The 26600-nt window shown below is 51.4% G+C and overlaps 1 protein-coding gene and 1 long non-coding RNA gene across 3 annotated transcripts in view; one reads left to right on the forward strand and one right to left on the reverse strand.

The window, feature by feature from the left end:
• Positions 1–3352: 3352 nt before the first annotated feature.
• On the reverse strand, positions 3353–7836 carry LOC117975558 (uncharacterized). The gene is made up of 3 exons (XR_004665845.2): positions 7738–7836; positions 7373–7457; positions 3353–5005 (listed from the first exon to the last, which is right to left on the reverse strand). It is a non-coding gene; the product is annotated as an uncharacterized LOC117975558 (long non-coding RNA).
• KCNN3 (potassium calcium-activated channel subfamily N member 3) overlaps positions 5662–26600 on the forward strand; it is a 171914-nt gene continuing 150975 nt past the window's right edge. The window contains exon 1 of one of the 2 annotated variants that reach the window (XM_008970283.4): positions 5662–6975. In XM_008970283.4, coding sequence (XP_008968531.4) covers positions 6001–6975 — 975 coding nt within the window. In that variant the 5' untranslated portion in view covers positions 5662–6000. Of the gene's footprint in view, positions 6976–7819; positions 8046–26600 lie in introns of those variants that run through there. The other variant, XM_055101144.2, reaches the window with a different exon arrangement.

The following is a 26600-nucleotide window of genomic DNA, read 5'->3' on the forward strand; positions in this document are numbered from 1 at the left end:
GGCTTTCCAGGCAGAATGGATGGGAAAGAGCACAGACAGACCCAGGTTCAAATCCATGCCTAACTGGTGACCTTGAGCAAACTACTGAAACCTTTCTAAACTCTAGCTCATGGGAGTAAGAGTGGCAACGATGAGGCAATAGAACCTCCCCAGCCAGCCTTCCAGGGCTGCCAAGAGTTGCAAATGAAATATTTTACATAAAAGCAGTTGGAAAACTATAAAGTGCTCTGCAAACACAGGATTTGTTTTTATTATTGGAGCATTAATTAATCCAGTAATGAAGCTCCTAGATAAGAACACAGTAATGACTGAACCCACATGGGCTAATGAGCTGTTCAGCCTAAAGCTGTCCAAGCATTCAGAGTCTGAGAAAGGGGGTGGTTAATCTTTATGACCCTATCCTTACGAGGTTAAGGGTATCCCTCCAACACCACTGGCTTTTCTAGAATACCTGCCATTATCTGTCATTTGTGTCTAAACTCCCTCCCTCCCTCCATCCATCCATCATCCATACATCCATACATCCACCCATCTATCCTCCCATTCATCCGTCCGTTCATCCATCCATCCATCCACCCACCTATCCACCCATCCACACGTCCATCCATCCATCCATCCAACTATCCATCTGTCTAATAAATCTTTTTTTTTTTTTTGTGATGGAGTCTTGCTCTGTTGCCTAGGCTGGAGTGCAGTGGTATGGTCTTGGCTCATTGCAACCTCCGCCTCCTGGGTTCAAGCAATTCTCCTGCCTCAGCCTCCTGAGTAGCTGGGATTACAGGCGCTCGCCACCACGCCCAGCTAATTTTTGTATGTTTTTTTTTAGTAGAGACGGGGTTTCACCATGTTGGCCAGGCTGGTCTTGAACTCTTGACCTTGTGATCGGCCTCCCAAAGTGCTGGGATTACAGGCGTGAGCCACCAGGTCCGACCAATAAATCTTTAATGAGTAATTCATAGCCAGGCACCCTGATCAGTGTTGGGGATACAGAAAAAATTTAGAGCCCTTTTATGCAGGTCACAGCCTGTGGGAAAGACAGCCATATAAACCATGAACCACTACTTTTCTTAAACCTATTTTCAGTTAGTTCTACCTTCTGGGGATAACAAGGTCTACAGACAATAGATTATGGAATTTTAAAGCTGAGTGATCTTAGAAATCATCTTTTTTATCTCACTATTTTACGGATGAGGAAATTGTGTTTATGATTTGTTGTGAAAAGTACTGTGACTTTCCCTTACTTGCCTTCAAATGACCTCATCCAGGTTTCAAGTTTAGTCCGTTCGATTAATCTTTACTAAGCGTCTATTGTAAGCGGCTCTTCGGAAGAGCTGCAGTACAGCTGTAAAGAAGACATCATCCCTGCCCTCAAGAAGGTCATGGTCTACGGGCAAAGGACACATATGGAGATAACAGCTGTGTTGCTCCGTAGAGGCCCTGTTAGCACAGGGCACTGAAAATACAGAAGGAGCTCCTGATTTGGGTTTGGGGAGTTCGGGGGAAGCTTCTCAGAAAGAAGACCTTTGAGCCCTGTCTTGAAAGGCAAAGAGAAATGTGTTAGATGGAAATCTGGGGGAAGGGCATGCCAGGCAGAGGGCATGGAGATGTGAAATAGCATGACTTACGGGAGAGCACAATAGGTCGGTGATGCTGGGGCTTAAGGAGGAAGGTGGTGAGGAATGAGCCTGGAAAGGAGGGCAGAAACCGAGTGCCAGCACACTTGATGTGGAGCCAGTATGGCCAAAGGCCACCCCTACTTTCCTTGTCTGCTCTTCCTGTCTCTCTGAGGTAAGAAGCTCCTCCACACCCCCGTTTGCAGACTAAAGAGGCCTAATTTGTCAGCCTTTCATCTTAGGGCAGCATACGGAGTTGCTCCCCATTCCTTAAGGTGTGGCTTAAGTCCCACCACCTCCAGGAAGCCACCCTTGACAACCCTCTGCCTTCAATGAACTCTACTGTCTCGACCACACTTTGGGATCTGCATTGCTGTTTTTTGTCACCCCATGTGAGTATAACTTGTCTCTACAGTGAGACTTTAAGTTCCTGAGGGTTGGGTGTGTGAGTCACATGGTAATGTTTAATAAACACCAGTAAGAATGAATCCTTTAAATTTGGGTTTCAGGACATATGGCGAGGGTTTGTCAAAAGGTTGGACAGACCTGGGTTTGATTCCAGCTTTATGACTAGTTACTAATTAATAACTCTGGGCAAGTTTTAAAATCTTTTTAATGCCTCAGTTTTTTCGTCTATAAAATGGGTGATGGCCTCAACTCACAGGCTGCTGTGAAGACATGGTTGTGGCTGGGAGCCAAGGGAAGCATTGGGGGCTTTTCAACAGTGGGGCTTTGGACAGGCAGCAACAGCAGGAAGACGCCTGAGTGCGGTGCATCTGGAGGGCAACGTGGAAAACCTGACATGATCAGTCCCTGTGGTTGAGAGCTCCCAGCTGATTCACTAACCTGTCGGTGCTTGACAGTTACAAAGTACTTGGCCGGTGCTCTCACTGGACTAAGGAAATTGAAGGCCTGAGAAGATAAGCAATTGGTCACAAAGTGGGCGAGTGGCAAAGCTTGTGCTGGTGAGAAGGAAGGCAGAGGGTGGAGTGCACAGCCTGTATGTAATGATATAGGAGGCAGTAATGTGCTGATAAATGTTGAACAGCCAGGAAAGATTTAGCAAGCGGCTTCCAGGAAAACATAAGCTCTAATTTACAGTGTTAGCCGATTTCTGTGGTGTAAATACTCTGATCATGGCTGATTTCAAGCTGCTAATGTGACATCACTGTGGAGTTAGGAAGAGATGTGTATGGATGATCAGAAGGTCATCTTGCCTGTGGTCACACAGCCATCCCTGCAGCAGAGAACAGTTCCAGCCTGGGCAGTCTGACACTTGAGCCCAAGCTCTAAACATGACATTGTCCTCCTCCTCCTGTTCATGACAGGATAGCTGTAACAAGGGGCATGAGCTGGCTCAGTGGCATCAGCTGTCAAGTTCCAGCCCATTTCCAGATAACCACTGATCTTTGGTGCTGGCATAGTTAGGGCTCTACCCAAGCTATCTTTCATCCTCATCCATGATGGCAGGACATGCTCTGATAGGCCCCATTTGGATCCCATTGGCACAGCCAGAAGAACTGGAGGCAAGAGGCTGGCCAGAAAGGTTAGCTGAGGCAGAAGGCAGCTCATGGGGGTAGAATGAGCATAGGAATACCCAGGCCTGGAGCCTGTTCTCCAAAATTGATTTTGCACAGCCCAGAAAACTGTATCCAACACTAAAAAACCAACACGAACAGCACATTTTTGCTACTAACAACATATTCATGATAATTTATTAGAAGATCATTAAACCTAAGTATGCGATCTGGAGCCTTGAACCAAGCAGGTGGCTCTGTCGGGGGATGGAGGAGAGGGAGGGAAATCAAGAATACAGAAGGGAAGGGCAGGGAAGGCAGAGGATGCTGAAGGGGTTGGGGGTGGGTTCTAGAGGGCCTGGTCATGGGAAAACACACGAGACCCCAGGCTTGCATCTGAGGCCTGGTACTGTGACTTCTAGTGTGTGTGTGTGTGTGTGTGTGTGTGTTGGCAGGGGTAGGGGGAATGATTATGTCATTGATAATAATAAGAATCAAGATTATTATTTTATATATATATATTTTTAGAGACAGGATAACACTCTGTCGCCCAGGTTGAAGTGCAGTGGCACTATCACAGCTCACTGCAGCCTCAAACTCTTGGGCTCAAGCAGTCCTCCTCCTTCAGTCTCCTGGGTAGCTGGACTACAGGCACTCGCCACCATGTCCAGCTAATTTAAAAATTTTGTAGAGTCTGGGTCTTGCTATGTTGTCCAGGCTGGTCTCGAACTCCTGGCTTCAATCAACCCTCCTGCCTTGGGCTCCCAAAGTGCTGGGATTATAGGCATGAGCCACCATGCCTGGCCAGAATCAAGATTATTGTGCAAGAGCAATTGTCACGTATCTGGGATCGTGGCTTGTATTACAAGTAATATTTAGCTCTCAATCATCAGGGTTAATGGGGGATTGGAGAGGTGAGAACTGATATACCGAGGGGACTCTGGGCTCATTTTGGGGGGGCTCTGTCCCTCCCTGACCTGGACACTTGCTGCTTACCAGTCAGGAATGCTGCTTTAGGAGCTTCCTATGTGTATATGTGTGCATGCGTGCATGCATGGGCTAGTGTGTGCACACAACCATGTACACATGTGCACGTATGTCCACCTGCTTACATGTTTTCTGGATGTGTGTCTGTGTGTGTGTGCATGGATCTCCTACCCTTTCCTCTTCCCATCGAGGGAGGGAGCTGGACAGAGGCCAAAGGGTGATGGGGAATCAAGAGCCAGAGAGGAAGAGGCCTCCCTTTTAAAACCCCAGGTGTGCTGGGGAATTCCCTCATGGTGACTTCCTTTCTGATTCCTAAGGCTGCTGTGGTTAGAAATGAAAATGAATTCAGCTCTGGTCCCATCCTTTGGAAGCCCCTCTGCACACAGTGGGGGCTTAATAAATACTTGACGATGATGGTTCTGAACCTGGGAAGCCAGCAGCTGTTCCTAGCTCTGACTCTCAGAGCCCCATGGGGCAAATCAGGCAGGGAATGACCATGGGGGAATCTTCAGTCTTCCTGCCAGATCCCCCTGTGACTCCACACCCAGCTGTTAGGGAAGGGGCTGGAGCCATGGTCCACTTCACACACCCTGCTTTGGAGAGGCCAGTTCTTCCTCAGCAGCTTCTCTTTTGTTTTCCCCAACCAACATTTGAACAATATTTATTGAACAACCACTTTGTACTGAATATCATAGTGGAAATGCATCCTGGGAGAAAGTATCTGATCTGTGGGGTCAGACTGACTAAGTTCAAATCCCAGCATCTTTAATTACAAGCGGGATGACATCTGACAAGTTACATATCTATGTTTGAGCGTTTGAGTGTTTTTTCCACTTTCCTTTCTCTCCTTCTTCTCCTTCTCCTTCTTCTTCTTCTTCCAATTTTCATCTGTAAAAGGAGAGTGATGACATCATTTTTGTGGGGTTGATGTGAGGGTTGGAAATAACAGAGAGGACCCTGAACACGAGGCATAGGCACTCAGTCAATGGTAGGTGAGTTTATCCACCGGGTGTTAGAAGGTGTGGATCCCCCCTGCTTCTGTGACCTTGACGTTGTTACTCAACATCTCTAAGCATCAGGCTTTGTAAATGAGACCATACTGCCCACCTCCTTGGGTGTTTGGAGACTGTATCCGGATAATATATGTGAAACAACCTATCGTAAACCCTGGTGGTTAATAAATGTTTGCCTTCCCCTCCGTCTGCCCCCTCATCAGGGTGCACACCTCCCCTCCTTCGGAGGCCCTCTGTCCCTCCTCCCCATCGCCCAGCGTGAGCGAACATCCCTTATCGCCATGGGCTTAAGGGTTGTGGCCATACCTGTCAGAGGAAAGAGGACAGCGGCTCAGCTCCGGGGTGGGGGAGCAAAAACTACAGTTCCCAGTCCTCGCTGCGCTGCCACTGGGGCCGGAGCCGAGGACGCCAGGCCCCTCCTCTGGGGAGGAGCCTATGCGGGGGGCGGAGCTAGGAGGAGGTTGGAGAGTTAAGCCAAGCCAATGAGACCAGCTGCTAATAAGTGGGCTTGGCTTACAATGTAACAGTGGCAGGAGGAGGCGAGCGAAGCTATTGAGCCAGCGAGGAGTGAAGCTGAGCCTGGCCTCACACGCTCCTAGAGGACCACCTCCTGAGAGAGTTCTTTCACCCCCTCTTCTTTCTCCAAGCTCCCCTCCTGCTCTCCCTCCCTGCCCAATACAATGCATTCTTGAGTGGCAGCGTCTGGACTCCAGGCAGCCCCAGAGAACCGAAGCAAGCCAAAGAGAGAGGACTGGAGCCAAGACACTGGTGGGGGAGATTGGATGCCTGGCTTTCTTTGAGGACATCTTTGGAGCGAGGGTGGCTTTGGGGTGGGGGCTTGTGCTGCAGGGAATACAGCCAGGCCCCAAGATGGACACTTCTGGGCACTTCCATGACTCGGGGGTGGGGGACTTGGATGAAGACCCCAAGTGCCCCTGTCCATCCTCTGGGGATGAGCAGCAGCAGCAGCAGCAGCAGCAGCAGCAACAGCAGCAACAGCAGCAGCAGCCACCACCGCCAGCGCCACCAGCAGCCCCCCAGCAGCCCCTGGGACCCTCGCTGCAGCCTCAGCCTCCGCAGCTTCAGCAGCAGCAGCAGCAGCAGCAGCAGCAGCAGCAGCAGCAGCAGCAGCAGCAGCAGCAGCAGCAGCAGCCACCGCATCCCCTGTCTCAGCTCGCCCAACTCCAGAGCCAGCCCGTCCACCCTGGCCTGCTGCACTCCTCTCCCACCGCTTTCAGGGCCCCCCCTTCGTCCAACTCCACCGCCATCCTCCACCCTTCCTCCAGGCAAGGCAGCCAGCTCAATCTCAATGACCACTTGCTTGGCCACTCTCCAAGTTCCACAGCTACAAGTGGGCCTGGCGGAGGCAGCCGGCACCGGCAGGCCAGCCCCCTGGTGCACCGGCGGGACAGCAACCCCTTCACGGAGATCGCCATGAGCTCCTGCAAGTATAGCGGTGGGGTCATGAAGCCCCTCAGCCGCCTCAGCGCCTCCCGGAGGAACCTCATCGAGGCCGAGACTGAGGGCCAACCCCTCCAGCTTTTCAGCCCTAGCAACCCCCCGGAGATCGTCATCTCCTCCCGGGAGGACAACCATGCCCACCAGACCCTGCTCCACCACCCTAATGCCACCCACAACCACCAGCATGCCGGCACCACCGCCAGCAGCACCACCTTCCCCAAAGCCAACAAGCGGAAAAACCAAAACATTGGCTATAAGCTGGGACACAGGAGGGCCCTGTTTGAAAAGAGAAAGCGACTGAGTGACTATGCTCTGATTTTTGGGATGTTTGGAATTGTTGTTATGGTGATAGAGACCGAGCTCTCTTGGGGTTTGTACTCAAAGGTAGGGGCTGTGGTTTCTCTTTATACCTTGAACAAAAGGAATATGTAGGTAGCAAGAGAGGGATTGAGAGAGGGGGATTGCGAGAGAGAGAGATTGAGAGAGAGAGAGAGAGAGAGAGGGATTGAGAGAGAGATTGGGAGGGAGACTGGGAGAGAGAGGTGGTGGTGGTGGTGAGAGGCGCTTGCTCAGTTATATTCAACACTCTAACTTCCCGTGGTTTTCCTTCTTGATCCCGGGAGAATTCATTCCTAGCTTCCTCTGGGGGGTAGGGGACATCCCCACACACTGTGTCTAATTTGCAGACTCTCTGTTAGGGAGGATTAAATAATCCCTTCTGAGAAATCGCTTTTCCTCCTGGCTCACTCGTACTAAAGCATAACCCAGCAGCTTAACGCACCAATTAATTACACTCCGCCTTCATGTGTTTGCCAGTTCCTGCGACTTCCCCTTCTTTCCTCCCCTCCCTGCTCCACTCCATTTTCCTGAGGATAAAAAAGAAATAAATGTCTGGGTGGGGGGTGGGGATTCCGTACCATTGCCCAAGTCCCTTCTCTCCCTGTCTTCCCAAGTTTCTGTTTCCCTCCTCTTCTCAGAGAGTCTCGGGCAAAATAGAAAACCATCCATGACCTGGGTCCCCTGAGGGCATGGGGTAAAAATATAGGTGGAGGAAATCAGTGGTCCTTTCCCTCAGGAGAGAGGACACAGAATAAACCTGCTGCTGCTTCGTAAACATCTCCTGATAAAAATGGCTACAGGTGTTACCTGGGCAGAGCAGCTGGGCGCCGCCTTGGCATCAGCTGGGGGAGCACCTCTCCTTGGGACGGGATAACAGGGCTTCCCAGGCGGTCCCCACAAGCCCGCGCCCCAGCTCAGCCCCAGTTCTCCCCTCCCACCTCAACTCCTTCTCCTTGGGATAAATAAAGATGAGTGTGTGTGTGAGTGCGCGCCCGGATGGAGAACAGCAGGCACTGGCTTTAGCGGGGGAGCTGGCCCCACTGCTCCAGCCTCTCAGTCCAGCCCCAAGACGGAGGAGGGGGTTTCCCTCCCAGAGGGAGTGGAGATGGAGGAAGGTGGGTTTCTGCCGATGCTCTGCTTGCCCGGGAGCTCTCCTGCTGTGGGCCGGAAGGCTTGGAGACCTGGGAATCGATGGACAAGTGGCTCCACGATACCCCTACCCCCAATTTGTTGGTGTGTGTATGTATGTGTGTAATGTGTGTACGTATGCATGCGCCTGCTTGTTGCTTGGGTTTTTCTATTTATTTGTCATTTGGGGCAGGGGGTGGCTTGCGGGGGGTGGTGGCTGGGCGGGCTGGCCAGCGGGTAGCTGGGAGGGGTTCAGCTGTTGGAGGTTTCAAATAGAGCTTGTTTCAGGCAGGGCACAGCTGCTGCGAGACTGTCACATTCCTTATTGAAATCCAGCCGCAAAAACCTAGGAGGTGCTGATCGGATTTCCCCCATTCCCAGCATCTCACTTTAATCGGGGATGGGCAGACTTTCCCGCCCTGGAAACGGGTGGGGCAGACCTGTCAGACGACCTGAATAGCCAGGACCAAGACTTCCAGGCAGAGGGTCCTCCAGCAACCCGGCTGCTCTCAGTGGGCTGCCCCAGCGGAGGGCAGCACCTGGAAGCCGCCTTAGTCAAAATAGCTCAAGGATGAGCGTCTCAGCGAGCAGAAGCGAGTGGGGTTTCCCCTGGAATCGCAGCTCACTTAGTCATTCCCTGTAATGAGCCTCTGCGTCTGCGGGTCCTTCTGCTCGCTGCCTTCTCAGAACCGCCTCTCCTGCTGGGCGCTCCAGGATATGGGGCTGGCAGCCTCGCCAGGACTGGCAGCTGCCCTGGTCACAGCCCTGGCTCTCTCCAGTCCTCCCTTGGAGACCAGGGGCCCTCACTGGGGAAAACTGATGAAGGCCCAAATGCAAGGGGGGTGTGGGGAAGGGGCAATCCCAGCACCTTCTCTTTCAGTGACACCCGTGGTCAGAGTTCTTAAGGAAACGGCTATTCCCAGAGACAGTGGCTGTGCACAGATCCCACATGTGGGATCTATGCACATTTGTCTTAACATGACGGGAGAGTCACCACTCTGCAGGATCAGGCCCTCTTCCCTGCCTGGGGCAGGTGCCACCCCTGAGGGGGAACTCAGGGAAAGGGGCTTTCCCAGAGATGCGGAAGGCAGATTTTAGGTGAATGAAAGGGGAGGCCACCTGAGGTGCTTGGCTCCCTGCATTTCTGAATCACAGACCCTCATAGCAGCAGTGGCGTGCACCGAGGGGGCAGCAGCTGAGAGGTCCTTCTTGCCTCAGCGGCCACTTCCTGTGTGCCTTGGGGCTGGTCTTGAGATAAGCAGAGCTCATTTAACTTGCTCACTCATTCACCCATCCCTGCACTGTCCATCCATGTTTTGAGTCATTTATGAAACAAGTATTTTCTGGGCGTTTCCTATGTACCAGGCCTTGTACACACCGCAGGGCCAAGATAGATATCCCTCTCTCCTGGAGGCAAATGGGAACATTTCAAGGAACTGGGCCAGAGTTGGAATCCCAGCTCTGCCACTACTATTTGTGTGATCTTGGATAAGTCATGGAGCTTTAGCGAGCCTGTTTCCCCAGCTGTCGAGTAGGGAGAATTAAATTAGAGACGTGTAAGGCACGTATCTGCCTGCTCAACAAATGGGACCTATTGTGATTGTTACTGATGATGACAATGATGAGAGGAAAGGAGATGTCTTTTTCCTGTTATCTAACTCTGGCTGTAAAATTAGTTGGAGCCTTAACAGATTGGGATCTAAGACTTGTCAACGGAGTGAGAAGTTGTATCTGGGAGGGAAGAAGTTCTGAGAAGGGACTGGGTCTGACTAGAGACCACCTTTAAACATGGTTTATTCTTGGGGGGAGGTGAATATCTGTGTCCCAGTTTCATGGAGGAAGTGGTCTCTACTCCTCCATGGTCTGGGTTAGTCACAGCCCAGGAGAGCTCAGGGACATTCAGTGGGCCCTGGGGAGGGATGGGTGACACTCTCTTTTGCTGGAGAGCTTTGTGTGCCTGGTTGGCCCTGCTGACCAGTCTGGAGGCAGGCGGATGGACAAGGCAACCTCAGGGGTACCAGGCAGATTAGGTAATTCTGCCCAGCCAGTGGCAGCTCCCACTCAAAGGCCCTTGGGAGGGGACAAACTTTTTTTTCCCCCAGGTGATTGAAGATGAACTAACCTTGTGCCTGAGCTGCTGCTTTCTGAAGTTCTCTGCTTTTTTTTCCATGGGGTTGTGGCCTTGCTGTTCACCTATGTTTGGCGGGTGGCTGTTGCTGGGGAAGTAACTTGTCATGCAGGCCTGGGTCTCTTGAAAAGGAGGGTGGCATGTGCCCTGAGCATGTTCAGTTAATGCAAATGGGAGCCAATGTGAGGGGGTTGAGCAACCGGGACAGAACATCCCCAGCTCCCGCCTCACAGGCCTGTAGGTGCTGATGATGGAAGTAAGCTCTGCTAGGAGGCATCAGCCTGGAGCAGGGAGGCGGGGCTTGATTCCTGGGTGAGCTCAGATAAGAGGAGAGCTTCTCATTATTATGCCTGGGACATGAGATCAAATGGCAGAGATGCCTGAGATGGCCCCAATGGGCTCCTAAAGGTACCAGGTGACCCTTGAACCAAATGAGGAGTCCTTTTTTTTTTTAATAGGCAGGTTTACTCTCTGAAGGCTTAGACATTGTGACGAGGCCTGGTCTAGAGATTCTGTTGAGAATCTTAATCACGTCATCTGTACTGATCGGTGCCACCTGGGTAGATCAGCAAGGACCTGGGGAGTCCTTCTTAGTGTTCTTTATTTTCTTTTAGAGCTGGTTTGGGGCACACCCACTCCATTGCATTAAATTACCTGTATGCTCTCTTCCCTGGGTTCAGAAAGAATTAGGGAAGGGAAAGGCCTGGCTGCCCTCCCCTTTCCCCAGGCTGTGACTTCACCACCCTGACCCTGCCATCATGTTGGTGGCTGAGCTGGTACCTCTGTGTGGCTGGCAAGGCACCCAGGGGACTCGTTTCTCGGGACCTCAGGCGTTGGGCTGCGGGATCTTCTCAGGGGAGGCTGGAGAGTGCTGGTGTGGCAGCATGGCTCTTCTTTCCCACCAATCTGTACAACCTCAAGCCACTTCCCCATGCCCGGCCTTGAAACTGGTCTGCATCTCTCCTCCTAGGCAGAACCAGTCCTCTGCCCACTCCCCCACCATGCTCCTGTCTCACCTGCCCCACTGATTTCCTGCCCCTCTGCTCCTCTCTGTGGCCCCTGCCTGGCCTCGTTGCTGGGGTAACCCAGGTGGCAGAGAGGAGTTGGTGTGAAGATGCTTATCCAGGCTGCCCTGTCTGCTCCCACAGTGTCTTCTTTTCCCACCTCTAGTTACTCTTTCTTCAGACAACCTCATGGGAGGCCGCTTCTCCGCATGCCCAGGGGAGCCTGGTCGTCTGGCCATTCACTCTTTAAACAGAATGGCCAAGGCCAACTTGTCTGTCTCTTTGCAGACCTCAAAGAGGTCCCTGAGTCCATCCCCAGCCTCTAGACCGAATGATTGAGAAGTATCACTGGAACCAGTTCTGATCCTCTGCTCTCCCTGGTCACGGAAGCCTTGTCTGCAGAAGGGCAGAGCAGCAGTGCAGGCTTGGCTAGCCAAGTGGCTCTGCACCTTCTGTTTGGACCCAGGTGCTGCTTTGGGATAGGTTGTTGGCTGTCACAGTGTCCTGGTATTTTTGAGAAGATGCCTCTGGGTACTGGTGCCTGTGTTTCAGGCCATGGCGGAAAAGTAGGAGTAGGATAGACCCTTTCCAGCCCTTTCCATGGACCCTCCCTGTGGGGTGACCTGCAGGACCAGGATGCAGAAGGCAGGAGACTGGCTGAGAGCCTGCAAGCCCACTGCCGAGGGCCCTAGGCACACATTTTGTCTTCACAGGTCACACTGAGTGTGTCGGCCCACAGGAGGGCAAGCGTGAAAATGGCCTTTTGACAGCGTGAAAATGGCCTTCTCCGCCGCCCGCCCCAGGGTGGTGGTGACTTTATTTATAATCTTTGTGGACAGTCTGTAAATGAGTCAAACATTTGTAACCCACAGGGGGACAGCTAACTTTTTATATATGCTTCTCCTTTGCGTGTCATCACACTATTTATAACTGTCCTGGGGAGAGACTTCATCACACATCCGGACTTCCCTTCCCCACAGGCGGCATTACCCGGGTGCTCCGCCAGGGGCATCCTGGCTGGGGCATTTATCTCCTGCACAGCCTAAGTAGAAAGGCGGCTGATGGCCTCGTATTTCTCTTATTGCGCTTTTAGGAAGAGGGCCATGTAAGGCCATGGTCAAAAGATCTGCTTTAAAAAAATATAAGGTAAAGAAAGTCAAAATGAAAAGAAATTTGAGTAACCTCTGTAGAGAATCTGGGGCCTGGATGGAAATGTAAGATCAGAATAGAGCGCTTCAGCTCTGTTGCAGTTATTTGTGAAGCACATTTGGGGGAGAAAATGAGTGTGTGCGGGGGTTGTGAGGGGCGGCTGTATATTGATGAAATACCACTTTACTCAGCTCAGTGACAGGCAGGCCAGCACATTCATTTGTAGTTCTTTTTCTTCTCTTTCTTTCAAAACCCCAAAAGGAGAGCAAGAAAGCAAGGCACCTATTCCTCTTTAAACAATGAGGGTGGGGAATTCTGAGACTGTGCTGTTCCCAGGAGCTGTAGGGAGGAAAATTCTAGTGCCTTTTCTTCGGGTGAGGAAAGTCCGGAGGAGGCGAATGGGTTTTTAAGTGCCCCCTCCCCCGACCCTGTCATTCCACCCCCAGGAGCTCAGCTGGGATCTGAGGGAAAGGAGGGGAGGAGCAGCTGGGGGCAGGGACCACGCTACTTTCTGGTCACCCGGCACTTCGCTGGGCTGGCCGGGATGTTGCTGAGTGACAGGAGAGGGGAAGGCAAGGACCATTTGCTGAGTGCTGGGCTGGCTTTACATTACACCCGGGAGTACAAGGAGCAGGTCGTGCTCACCGCCCCCTGTGTAGATGAAGTCACCAGGCCACACTGACACTGCCAGCAGTGGTGGCACTGAGATAAGAACCCAAGCCCGTTTAGCTCCCAAGTTCATGCCCTTTCCCTTGCCTGCTGCTGCCCATATCCTTAAAAGAGAAAAATTGAGTTTATGGCACTGAGACCCGTGATGCAAAATGTTGGAAAACAGGAGGAACTTTACCACGAGCTGGGCAGGAAGGGCTTGATGGAGGGTGGGAGATGCTGGCGCAGGTCCCGGAGAAGACAGTGCTGGAGGGGTGGCCAGGGCAAGTGTGGGCACCCCAGGTTGGCCTGGGATCAGGGTGAGATTGTGGACTGGCCCAAGGTCAGTTCTTGATGCCTCCTCTCTGGGGTCTGGTGCTGCTGCCCTCAGGGTGATCCCGGGCAGGTTGTGAGGAGGGTAGGTGTGGGGAATACAGGGAAAATGAAAGCCCTTCCTGCAAAAGCTCCTTCCACAGCCCCTAGCACCCCCACCTTCCACCCCTGGAGGGCCAGCAGGACACCTAGACCTGACTGGACATGTCCATACATAACTCTCTCACCCCTCACCTCCACCTTGCTCTTCTCTTAGGCTGCCTTTCTCCTCCAGCACTGGCTGTGTGGCTGTTTATCGGGGGACAGTCACATGAGCTCAGCATCTTACATCTTACAAGGCATTTTCACCCCTGGGTCCCTCATGACCCTCACGGTGGCTGGTCCAGGGCTCATGATGACCAACTATCTCAGGGATGAGAAAACTCGGCTGCACAGGGGTTCCCAGGGTTGAGTGACTCACTCCAGGTGCCCATCTCAGGAAAGAGAGGGTTCTAGAATGAGAGCTCAGGTCTCAGTACACTTCTGATTTCCCTATTCCAAACCCCACCACAAACTTCTGCTGGGGATTTGAGTGAGGGACCTCGAAGGGCTTCTCCATTCCTGGTTCTAGAAGTTTCTTTTTCATTCTTGAGTCCCATTTTCCTGCGTCCCTGTCTGTGCCTCATGCCTCTGTTGAGCTCTGTCATGGGCAGTGAGTGCCGGGAAAAGGCCTGTCTCTGCTTTGAGCCCCTCAGGAAGTGCTTCTGCCTCTTGCTTCCAGCTTGTTGTGTGATCTTTGTCGAGTCCCTTCCCCTCTCTGGGCCTCGTTTCTCTGGCCTAAAAACAGGAGCTGAACTCCCTTCCTGTGCCGAGGCTTCGCAATCTGATTCCAGATCATGTTTTATCACAAGGATGAGCAGCCACAGTCCAGAGAGTCCTGTTCTTAGGGGTGTCAGACAGCACCCAGATGGCATCCATCCCAGGCGGACGGTGGTTTATGGTGTTGGTGCTTGGGAGGACTGAGGAAGGAGACAGTGACTCAGACTGGGGATGCTGGGTGGATTCCCTGTAGGAGGTTGGGGGGTCCCTGAAGGACTAGACAAGCCATGATGGGAGGGGCTCGGGCAGGGGCTCAATTCTGAGTGTGAGAAGCCCGGGGAGAGGGGGCAGAGTGTGTAGGGAACAGAGCAGGCATGAGGGCAGCTTCAGGTTGCTGCCGTGTGGTGCACACAGGGGCATGTAGGGAGGAAAGAGGAGACTGTCTCGTCTGGAGAGGCTTTGGGTAGGCAGTGAACACAGGCCCAGGGCGAGGGCACAGTGATGGATGGAATATTTGGTAGCATCGGTAACCACCAGGGCTGCAGAGTTCTGCACACTCAGGCCCCGAAGACCTGATATCCTTCCTTTTAGAGGTGGCCAGGCTTGGTAGTTAAGGACTTGGGGCCAGGCGCAGTGGCTCATACCTGTAATTGCAGCACTTTGAGAGGCCAAGGAGGGTGGATCACCTGAGGTCAGGAGCTCGAGACCAACCTGGCCAACATGGCGAAACCTCATCTCTACTAAAAATAAGAAAATTAGCCGGACCTGGTGGCGCACGCCTGTTATCCCAACTCCTTGGGAGGCTGAGGCTGGAGAATCGCTTGAACCCGGGAGGCGGAGGTTGCAGTGAGCTGAGATCGCGCACTGCACTCCAGCCTGGGCAACAGAGTGAGACTCCATCTCAAAAAAAAAAAAAAAAAAGACTTGGGTGGCACACCAGTGATGGACGCTCTGGGAACTTACTGAACCCAAAGCCTATTTCCTCAGTGTTAAGAGGGAATCACAACTACTGGCTGTAGCACAGCAGCCAGCACAGAGCCAGCCACATACTGGGTCTCAGCAGCTGGCAACTGTTGCCTTTATTAGAGTGGTGGTTAGAAGATGCCACCTGGAGCATCAGGACAGGAGGGGCATGTGCGCCCACGTCACCCCTCCACTGTCTGCAGGTGTCCCTGCCTGGAGAGCACATGTGGAACATGCCCCTTTTCTCATGAGCCAAATGGCCTCCCGTCCGTGACAAGCTCCCCAGTCATGTTTCTGGATAGACCTTGTTGGGTGAATCTGTGTGAGTAAAAAGGAAGTGGGCTGTTCTCTGGAGGGCAGGGCCGCAGTGGTGGCCTGGGCTGGACTTCTGGAGCCTTCTTACCCCATGGGGCCCTGTTATTCTACACTCAGTTAGCAATTTGTGGTCTGGGCAGAGCTAACCGGGTGTGGACATGCAAATCGGACAGGTGGAGAGAGAACAAAAATAAACCCGTGGGGCCAGGCCAGAGGCTGAGAGGCCTGGAGGAAGGTCAGGGGGACACACGATGACCAGGCAGAAAAAGGCTGAGAGAGTAGGGCCACAGGGAGAGCCGAACTAGGAAGCTGACCTGGGACAGAAGCAGGGAAGAAAAGCATTGCCACAGCTTGCCAGATGCGTCGTCAAGAGAACACAATTTCCCCTTCAAGACTTGAGTCAGGGTGCTTCCTAGAATTCTAAAGGTTCTTTCTGCCCCTTCACCCTGCTTGGAGCACCAGGGCTGTGGCAGTGGGTGACGTTCCCAGCCAGGTGCCAGGGGGCAGGCAGCAAGAGCAGCTGGGCAGGGGAGGGACGTGCCCAGGGCTTGCCCTTCGTGGAAGCCATATCTTTTTCACAAGCCCTAGGCACAGGGTAACCAGAGTTGTATTCTGAGCAGAGCCTTGATGATACTAAATGAACAGCATGCAAATGATATGTGAAATAATATGCAAATTGGCATCTGTTATTTTTGAGTCAGCTTGTTGGGCATTTTTCTTAAAGGACAGGAGTGCTGCTCAGTGTCAAATGAACAGGAAAGTCAGCTTAAAGGACACTCCTTGCAGGGACTGAGCTGGCACCTACTCCTTAGAGCTTGCTGATACCAGGCCTGCCACGCGACATCTGCAAGGACAGTTGTTTGGTGTCTTGCTTCAGGTTATAGATGGAGAGACCTATAAAGGTGGGTGCCCTGCCCAGGTTACCCAGTAGGTAGGGAGGAGGAAGCAGATGACCTGTTGCCTGGCTTGAGCCATTGAACCTTGCTGACCTGTCAGTGGCTTTGAGCTGAGGGGGCCCTGCAGGGAGGCAGGGAGAGGCTGCCCTTGCTCATTCTGGTCCATCTGCCACTGTTGGTTTTCCTTAAGCTCTGTGCCTCAAACTCTCTGAGCCTCAGTGTCCCCGTTTTTAATGGATGTGGGGAGACTGGCATCCACTAACCTGGGGAGGATGACACTTGCTAATGGTTGGTCAAGTGGCCAGCCTGGCTGTGGGTGCTCCTGGGCTGCCAGCAAATGGTGGCTCCTCCTAGCCCCTTTGCCTGAGTTGGCATCAGCCTGCCTCCTCGCAAGCTTCCACTAGCAGCGATTTTTGCAGAGCAAAACCCCTTTTGAGATTTCTGATTTTAACAAATTGGAGTTTAGCTATTTTCTTTCTTTTCTGGCTTCCAGTGGGTAAGATGTTGGCTCCCCAAAAATCTCCCATACATGGGAATGGCCGGAGCTGCCTGCATGGGTGATGTTACCTTCTCCCAAGGTGAGGGCTTGGGGTAGGCATGTTGCTCAGGGTTGAGCCACCGCCTTTGGAGGGCTCAGAGCTGGATGGCATTGGTGGAGGATGCAGGGGAGGCCTCCTCAGGGGGGCACCATACCTGCCCTAGATGGCCAAGCTCTGTAGGCCAGCCAGGTGTGCTAGCCTGGGTGGGCAAGATCCCTGCATATGCCTCCCAGCCCTGTGAGGAAGTCAGGGAAAGGACCATCCTCCTCCTTATAGGACCCCAAGGCCCATAGAAGTTATGCGGTGGCTCACACCCGTAATCCAGCACTTTGGGAGGCTGAGGCGGGAGGATCGGTTGAGTCCAGGACCTCAAGACCAGCCTGGGCAACATAGTGACACCTTGTCTCAGAAAAAAAAAAAGTTACATGACTTGTCCGAGGCTACTCAGCATTGTTAGTGGCAGGGGCATAGCTGGAATCCTGGAATTCCTGGTTTTAGTTCTTCCTCTCTTTTTGTTTCTCCCATCCCTCTTCTGGAAACATATCCTGAACACCCACTGTGTGGCAAGCCCTGCTCCAAGCGGCAGGAGTGCAGAGAATCTGTGCCTTACAGACTCCAGGGGGGTCTCTCCCCAGCCAGATGTGTTGTTCTCCACCAACTCTTCCTAAGAGAGCACAGGCTTTCCCCATAGACCTGGATTCAAATCCTGGCTATTTGGCTGTGTGGCCTTGCGCAGCAGCCTCTTTATTTGGGAGGTGGTATTTTAATTCCTCTTGTGGGTGGAGAGGTGAAGAATTCAACGTGGGCCAGAGCTGTCACCCAGGGGGCTCTTGTCCGTGCTGGGCAATGGTGGGTTTTACCTTGGTTGTTTCTTCTGAGAGCTCAGTGGCCTTGGGATCATGCAAGGTCCCTCACAGCTGGGCCCATGGTTCCCAGCCCCTCCTGCTCTGGGCTGGACCTGGTGTTAAGCTCTGCCAAGATGCTTTCCCCTGCTCTGGGAGAGTAATGGTGCTGAGCCTGGTGGGAGGGCATTTTGGCAGAAGACACCTGACGGGGTGCACACTATGTGCCAGCGATGGAAAGATCCCTCAAGAGCGAAATGAAATTGATGCAAGCTAAGAGCAAGTCTAGGATGGAGTTGAGTCATGAGGGTTTCCTGGTGGGTGGACGGGATCATATAGAAAGAAAGCCTGTGTCCACAGCAGCTTGGGGGAAGGCACCGCTCTCATTACATGGGAACTTATTTTTCCTTCCATAAGAATGACTCCAAAGCAACACCGGGTCTTATTCAGGAGTGAAGAGGTGACAGGCGGTGGAGAAGAGAATATTTATTAAGGGCCTACTATGTGTGTTTACACACCTCATCTCATTAAGTCCTCACAACAACCCTGTGAGGTAGATATAATTCTCCCCATTTTACAGATGACAGACCCAAGGCTCCGAGAGGTTAAGTGACTTGCTCAGGGTCTCACAGCTGGGAGGTGGTGGAGTTTGGATTTGCACACAGGGGAGTGTCTCCGACGCCCTCACATTGTGCAGCAGACATGCTTTTGCATATCAGATCCTAGACTGGGCTCTTTCAAGCCAAAAAGCTTCTCCTGCCCTGCCTGAGCTCTCCACTCCCGCCCACCCCACCCCTTACTGTGCCACCCTCAGTCCCCTGCCAGCCTCCCCCAGAGCCTCAGGGGATGTTTTGTGCTCATGGAGTGGGGTAAGGGTAGAGGGAGGAGGGGAGGAGGATGCTGTCAGTTTAGATACAGGGGTTTGCTGAAGCTCCAGGTGCCGTGCTGGGCTCTGGGGCTGAGGAAAGTCTCCTGTGGGCCCTGGAGGGGCCAGCCGAGCCCTCAACAGCATGCGTCCTAGTGTTCTTGCCGCAGCTCTGTGGCTTCCCGGCTGTGCAGCCTTGTTGAGAAAACTGACCTCTTTGAGCCTCAGTCTCCAGGTCTGTGAATGGGGTTAACAGTGTTTTCTCTCTCTCATGAGAATGGGTGTCATGAGGAATAAATGAGACAAGGGCACTGCCTGGCGTGTTCTGGTTGGTTCTGGGGGTTCAGCACCAAATAGACATGGAGCTCACAGGCTGGTGGGGGAGGCAGGCACTGAACAAGTAACAACAGGTCTGATGTGAGCTTTGCGAGAGACGAGGGCACACACATGTGGCTTGGGTTTGACCCACAAGCCTGAGACTTGGTGTCCCACGCCTCCGTCTGCTCCCCTTCCCCCCATTTCCTGAAGGTCCATCTCACCCTCACTTCTTCCATCCTCCCTCATATCTGTCTCCCAGGCCATCCTCTGATTCTTCTATATGGGCTATCTAGCCTGGTGTTAGGAGAACAGGCTTTAGCGCCAAGCAGATATTGGGTACAGCGCTGGCTGTGTCACTTACTGTAGGCTGTGTGGCTTTGGGAAGCTGTCTCAGTGCTTTGATTCGCAGTTTCCGTGGGGGTGAATCCTAACCTGGCCGCTGGGGCTGTCATGAGAGTTAATGAGATATTGCTGTTTGTAAGGCAGAGGACATGGTTTCTGGCACACATGGAGCGCTCTGTGAAGGCCAGCTGAGTTGCAGGTGAGGAGAAACGTCCTAGGCTAGGTGTGGGGCAGCTTAGTTTCTGGGCCTCTGTTTTGTCATCTAGAGAGTGAGAGAAGGAGCCTGAGGAGGGGATGTTTCCTGCACTGGCCATCTGCGGGAAGGTCGTGAGCACCAGATGGAATTTCGGAGAGAACTGGAAGAAAGCTACGCTATTCCAGCTGGCGGGGGTCCTCATTGATGGTGCATGTTGGCAGGGTGGGCTGCGGGGGGCGTTATCTTCCTATCCCACAAGCGAAAGCCTGTGAAGACATAGTGGCTAAAGGGATTTTCTCACTCTCAGGAGACAGCTGAGAGACAGGCCCTTCTGGCCAGCCTCCCTCCCTGCTGCCTCCTCCCTGCAGGCCAGCCCTTGGCACGAGGCCTGCTTGTCTCCTGAACCCTCCTAGCAGCAGGGATTTAATTACTATAATGTAAGTAGCTGTGGCTTGAGGCCTTCTGGTGGAGGGGAAACAGATTTTTCTTCTCACTGGGAGAATAAAAGTCTATGGAAAGGAAAAGAAATGTACTTTTCCCCGAGGTACCTGAGGCTGTTGGGCTCAGGGGAGCTTCCCTCAGGGCGGGGAGAGGGAGCATGGGTGGCAGCGGGAGGAGGCACCACGTCTGACTCAAGGACCCTTGGCGCTTGCTTTTGCTTTCTGTGGGATGACTCAGCTAAGCTGCCTCAGTTTCCCCAATGACCCTGCTAACAGATCAGCCTGACATTCAGTAGGCATCTGTCAAGCACCTACCATATGCTAGACACTTAGAAACTTCCAGCTGAGTAGCCAGCCCAGGCGGAAAAATAATTTCATTCATTTGACAAAGTTATTGAATGCCTGTTATGTGCCAGTGTATTGTTCTAGGCATCACAGATATACAGTCATGCGTTGCAACGACGGGGACACAGTCTAAGAAATGTGTCATTAGGCAATTTCATCATTGTGTGAGCATCATGCAGTGCACTTACACAGACTAGGTGGCATGGCCTTCTGCACACGAGGCTGTATGGTGTAGCCTAATGCTCCCAGGCCTGTATTGAATACTGTAGGCAATCATAACACAATGGTGAGTATGTATCTAAACATAGAAAAGGTACAGTAGAAATACTGTACAATGGATACAAAATACTACACCTGTATAGGGCACTTACCATGAATGGAGCTTGCAGGACTGGAGGTTGCTGTGGGTGAGTCAGTGAGTGAGTGGAGAGTGAATGTGAGGGCCTAGGACATGACTGTACACTAGTGTAGGCTTTGTAAACACTGTTCACTTAGGCTAACTACGTTTATTTAAAATATTTTTTTCTTCAATAACAAGTTAACCTTACCTTACTATAATTTTATTTATTTATTTATTTATTTATTTATTTATTTATTTATTTATTTATTTTGAGACAGAGTCTCACTCTGTAGCCCAGGCTGGAGTGCAGTGGCACGATCTCGGCTCACTGCAACTTCAACCTCCCAGGTTCAAAGAATTCTCCTGCCTCAGCCTCCTGAGTACCTGGGATTACAGGCACGTGCCATCACACCCGGCTAATTTTTGTATTTTTAGTAGAGACAAGGTTTATCCATGTAGGCTGGGCTAGTCTCAAACTCCTGACCTCAAGTGATCCACCCGCCTTGGCCTCCCAAAGTGCTGGGATGACAGGCATGAGCCACTGCGCTTGGCCAAATTTTTCACTTTATAAGCTTTTTATACTCTTTTGTAATAACACAAACACATTATACAATTGCACGAAAGTATTTTCTTACTCTGTAAGCTTTTTTCCATTTTAGAAATATTTATTTAAAAAGATGCATTTTTACTTACAAAATCTTTTTTGGTTAAAAACTGAGACACAAACACACGTTAGCCTGGGCTGACACAGGTTCAGGATCATCAAGATGTCACGAAGTGATAGGAATTTTTCAGCTCCATTATAATTGTACAGGACCTTGACTGAAATGTCATTATGGGACACATGACTGTAGTAGAAAAAACCCACAAAAGAGAAAAATCTTTGCTGTCAGGAATTTACATTTTAATAGATAAGCCTGATAGTAAACTATCTAAGTTAATTATATATTATGTTCGATGGTGATAAGTGCTATGATGAGTGTTATGAAGAGCTTCTTCCCTCCAAGATACAACTTCTCACTCCATTGACAAGTCTTAGATCCCAATCTGTTAAGGCCCCAACTGATTTTACAGCCAGAGTTAGATAACAGGAAAAAGACATCTCTTTTCCTTTCATCACTGTCATCATCAATAACAATCACAATTGTTAGGACCACTCTGGATGGGAGTGCAGGGGCTTCTGAGAGGAGAGTGGTCATATTATTTTATTTATTTTCAAATTAATTTATTATTATTATTATTTTTGAGATGGAGTCTTGCTCTGTTGCCCAGGCTGGAGTGCAGTGGCCCAATCTCGGCTCACTGCAAGCTCCGCCTCCCGGGTTCACGCCATCCTCCTGCCTCAGCCTCCCGAGTAGCTGGGACCACAGGTGCCTGCCACAACACCTGGCTAATTTTTTGTATTTTTAGTAGAGACAGGGTTTCACCATATTAGCCAGGATGGTCTTGATCTCCTGACCTCATGATCTGCTTGCCTTGGCCTCCCGAGATGCTGGGATTACAGGCATAAGCCACCGCGCCCAGCTTTTTTTTTTTGAGACGGAGTCTCACTCTGTCACCCAGACTGGAGTGCAGTGGCGTGATCTCGGCTCACTGCAACTTCCGCCTCCCAGATTCAAGTGATTCTCCTGCCTTAGCCTCCTGAGTAGCTGGGATTGCAGGCACATACCACCATGCCCAGTTAATTTTTGTATTTTTAGTAGATACTGGGTTTCATCATGTTGGTCAGGCTGGTCTTGAACCCCTGACCTCAAGTGATCTGCCTGCCTTGCCCTCCCAAAGTGCTGGGATGACAGGCATGAGCCACCATGCCTGGCTGAGAGTGGTCATTTTAAATAAATGCTCAGAGCCAGGTGCAGTGGCTAATGCCTGTAATTCTAGCACTTTGAGAGGCCGAGGCAGGAGGATCGCTTGAGCTCAGGAGTTTGAGACCAGCCTGGGCCATATAGTGAGACGCCTTCTAAACAAAACACAAAATTAGCTGGGCATGGTGGTGCGTGCCTGTGGTCCCAGCTACTTGGGAGTCTGAGGTGGGAGGATCGCTTGAGCCCAGGAGGTCAAAGCTGTAGTGAGCTGTGATCGTGCCACTGCACTCCAGCCTGGGGAATAGAGTGAGACCTGGTCTCAAACAAAAACAAAAACAAAAACAAAAAACAAAAACCACAAATAAAACAAATAAAGAAGTGCTTAGGGCCAGGCATGGTAGCTCACGCCTATAATCCTGGCACTTTGGGAGGCCAAGGCAAGAGGCTTGCTTGAAGCCAGGAGTTTGAGACCAGCCAGGACAGCATGGCAAGACTCTCATCTTTACAGAAAAAAAAAAAAAAGCTGAGTATATTGGTGTGCACCTGTAGTCCTAGCTACTTGGGTGGCTGAGGTGGGAAGATCCCGTAAGCCCAGGAATTTGAGGATGCAGTGAGCTGTGATTACGCCACTGTGCTCCAGCCTGGGCGACATGTGAAACCCTGTCTCTAAAAATAAACACATAAATAAATAAATTAAATAAGTGCTCAGGGAAGGCCTTACCAAAAAGGTGATGTCTGTTGGAGGATCTGAAGTGGTGAGGGATCCAGCCACCTGGGGGGAAGAGGAATAGCAAGGTGAAGGCCCTGGCGGGGGATCATGCCTGGTGTGTTGTAGACAGCACTGTCCGGTGGACACGAAATGGGAGCTACCGCTGTCATTTTAAATTCCTGAGTAGCCATATTAAAAATAGTGAAAAGAGAAAAGTAGAATTATACATGTTAATAATATTTTTAATTTAACCCAACATAGCCAGAATATTATTATTTGAATGTGCAAGCAATACAAAAAATTATTGAGATCTTTTACGCTTTATTTTTTGTACTAAGTCTTTGAAATCTGGTGTGTCTCTGACACAGCATATCTCAATCAGACATTAAGTTTTCATTGGAGATACTTGATCTGTATTTAGAGTTTATAAAATTTACAATTAAAAGAACAGACTTGCTGGGCGTGGTGGCTGACACCTGTAATCCCAGCACTTTGGGAGGCGGAGGCAGGTGGATTGCTTAAGGCCAGGAGTTCGAGTCCAGCCTGGGTAATGTAACATAGTGAGACTCTATCTCTCTAAAAAAAAAAAAAAAAAATTAGCTGGGTGTGTGGCATATGCCTGTGGTTCTAGCTACTTGGGAGGTTGAGGTAGGGGGATAGCTTGCTGTTGAGGCTGTGGTGAGCCATGCGTGTGCCACTGCACTCCAGCCTGGGCAGCAGAGTAAGACCCTGACTCCCTGTCTGAAAAAAAAAAAAAAAAAGAATAGATTCACACACTCAAGTTGTTGAAAACATACTTAAAATTTTTCCAATAAAAGAATGGAGTGTCTTTTTATATTTAATTTTAAATGAAATGGACTTAAAATCCAGTTGCACTGGTCATGTTGCAGGGGCTCAGTGGACACACGTGGCTCGTGTCCTCACATTGGACAGTGCAGGCCTGGGAGCAGAGAGGATGCCTGTGAGGCTGATTCAGTGAGTGGAGGGATCATGTGGGCGGGGTTGTGAGGTCACAGGGGAGGCGGGTCTGGCTCTGCAGGGATTTGTAGACCATCCTGAGGAGTGTGCCCTTTACCCTGGGTGAGATGGGAGCAAGAGGAGGGCTTGGAGTAGAGAAGTGACAAGATCTGACTTACATTTTAATGGGACCACTCTGACTGCAGTGTTTGGAACAGACAGGGAGGGTCAAGCCAGGGTCAGGGAGCCCCGTTGAGAGGCTGTGGGGACAGCTCAGGTGAGGGTGGTGATGGTTTGGACCTGGGTGGTAGCATTGAGTTGGTAAAAAGTGGCTGGACCCTTGGGCTATTTAAAAGGAGGGCATTCCTGATGAATTGGACGAAAGGTCATGGTTTGCAGGGCAGGCAGTGGTGAGAGAAAGGGGAAGTCAAGGATGAGGCTGAGACTTTTGGCCCAAGCAACTGGAAGGATGGAATTTCTGTTAATTGAATGGAGAAGACTGTGGGAGAAGCAGTTTTTTTGGGGAAGACGGGGAGTTTGTGGTTGGACTCGTTAAGTTTGAGGTGTATCAATTTCGATATAATGCGTGTAGCACCTGCCCCAGGGGTTGTAAGAGGTCACAGGATGGTGCTTGAGGCCGTGGCAAGCTTCTGCCTGGGCTCCTGACCCAGAACAGATGGCTCCTCTCACCTTCCAGAGGTCTGTTCGAGGCATGGCTGGCAACGTTAAAAAAAAATTTGGCCAGGCACGGTGGCTCACGCCTGTAATCCCAGCACTTTGGGAGGCCGAGGCGGGTGGATCACGAAGTCAGGAGTTTGAGACCAACCTGGCCAACATGGTGAAACCCCGTCTCTACAAAAAATACAGAAATTAGCCGGGCATGGTGGTGCACGCCTGTAGTCCCAGCTACTCAGGAGGCTGAGGCAGGAGAATCGCTTGAACCCGGGAAGGCGGAGGTTGTGGTGAGCCAAGATAGTGCCATTGCACTCCAGCCTGGGTGACAGAGCGAGACTCTGCCTCAAACAAAGCAAACAAACAAACAAGCAAACAAAAATCAGCTAAGTTTTCCGTGCCTCCAGCACCGTGGGTGTTGACTCCCTGAAGGTCACTGGAAGTTGCTAGGGTCTTTCTGAGTCAATCCACATTTCAAGGTCAAATCTCCCTGCTCTGGGCTGATGAATAAAATGTGTCATAAATGCTCAGAAGCTCCCCCAGTGTGGCCTGGAAGCCTGATTTTATGGAAACTTACCGAAATGATACAAAACGCTAAAGATATGCATTCCTAATTTTCTAGCACTTTCAACTCCACAGGGATGTTGGGGGAAGGGATTAATGAGCTTGGAGAGGTGGAATAACCTCCTCAAGGTCTCCCAGCTGGGGGAAGGTAAGCACTGGATGTTGGGAATCACCAGCCTCATGTGCACCAACCATGTCGCCAAATGTCCAAAGCCTGCAGAGGGCCCAGGGCTCTCACGGACCACACAGGGAAGCCACTGCACCTGTTCTTTTTAAGACTGGGAGGAGAGTGGGGAAAGGCAGCAGGTATGGCTTTTGAGGTCCTCTCCTAGCCCAACTGGTGTCTGATGCTGGCACCCGAGCTTGGAGGGTGAGAGTCTTGGGACCTGCAGACCAAGGCCACCTCACTTGGGCAGCCCAGGCCTGCTGGACATGGGCCTTCTGACTTAGTTTCAAAGCTGGACCCTGACCCTTGTTGGTTGCAGGACTTCAGTGATTTAATCTTTGAGTTTATCTGTTTCATTGGGGTGATGGTGCCTGCCTTGGAGGAGTTTTGTGAAGTGATGTTAATGAAGGAGCTTAGCCCGGTGACTCGACACATGCCCAACATAAGGAATGCCCGTGGGGCCGCCTGGCTCTGCCCCTAGAGTGGAGGGAGACGGTGCAGAGGGAACAGAACTGGTATGGGCTGCGGATGCCTGGCGAGTGGCATGAGTAGGGGAGAAAGAAGCGCCTGCCAGAATGGGAGTGACGGAGAACAATGGGGGGTCCCCTCCCTTACCACAAGACCTGGGATCTAACTGTGCCTTTAGATCAGAGCTTCTCAACTGGGGCACTTTTGCTCCTCAGGGGACATTTAGCAATGCCTGGAGCCATTTTTGGTTGTCACAGTCAGGAGAGGGATATTACAGTCCTTTAATGTGGAGAGGCCAGGGATGCCCCCTACAACAAAGAATTACCCAGCCCACAATGTCAGTGGTACTGAGGCTGAGAAACCCTGCTTTCGATGACTCATTCTCACCAGCTTGTTATGAGGATGAATGCGAAAATGGAGCCTGCATTTCTAACTGCAGCCTGCCCTTCCAGGTCCTCTCGTTCCCTCACCCTTTCCCAAGGGGGCTGCGTCTGTCATCAAGCAGCCTGGTCCAGGAGTCAGCAGACCTGAATTCAAGTCCTGACTCCTCATGCCTCAGTGAAGTTTTTCCTTAGTTTCTAGTCTCCATGTCTTTTCATCCTTGGAAATCTTGTCTTGAGTGGGGCAGTGGTGTCTACACAGTAATGGGGCTGTGGTGTGGACTGAGTGGGAACCCGGATGGGAAGCATGCTTAGTCAGCTGTGATGTGCCGGCAAAGGGAGGCAGCAGGCCAATCCGCT

Source organism: Pan paniscus, chromosome 1 (assembly GCF_029289425.2).
Source record: "Pan paniscus chromosome 1, NHGRI_mPanPan1-v2.0_pri, whole genome shotgun sequence".
Classification (NCBI taxonomy): domain Eukaryota; kingdom Metazoa; phylum Chordata; class Mammalia; order Primates; family Hominidae; genus Pan; species Pan paniscus.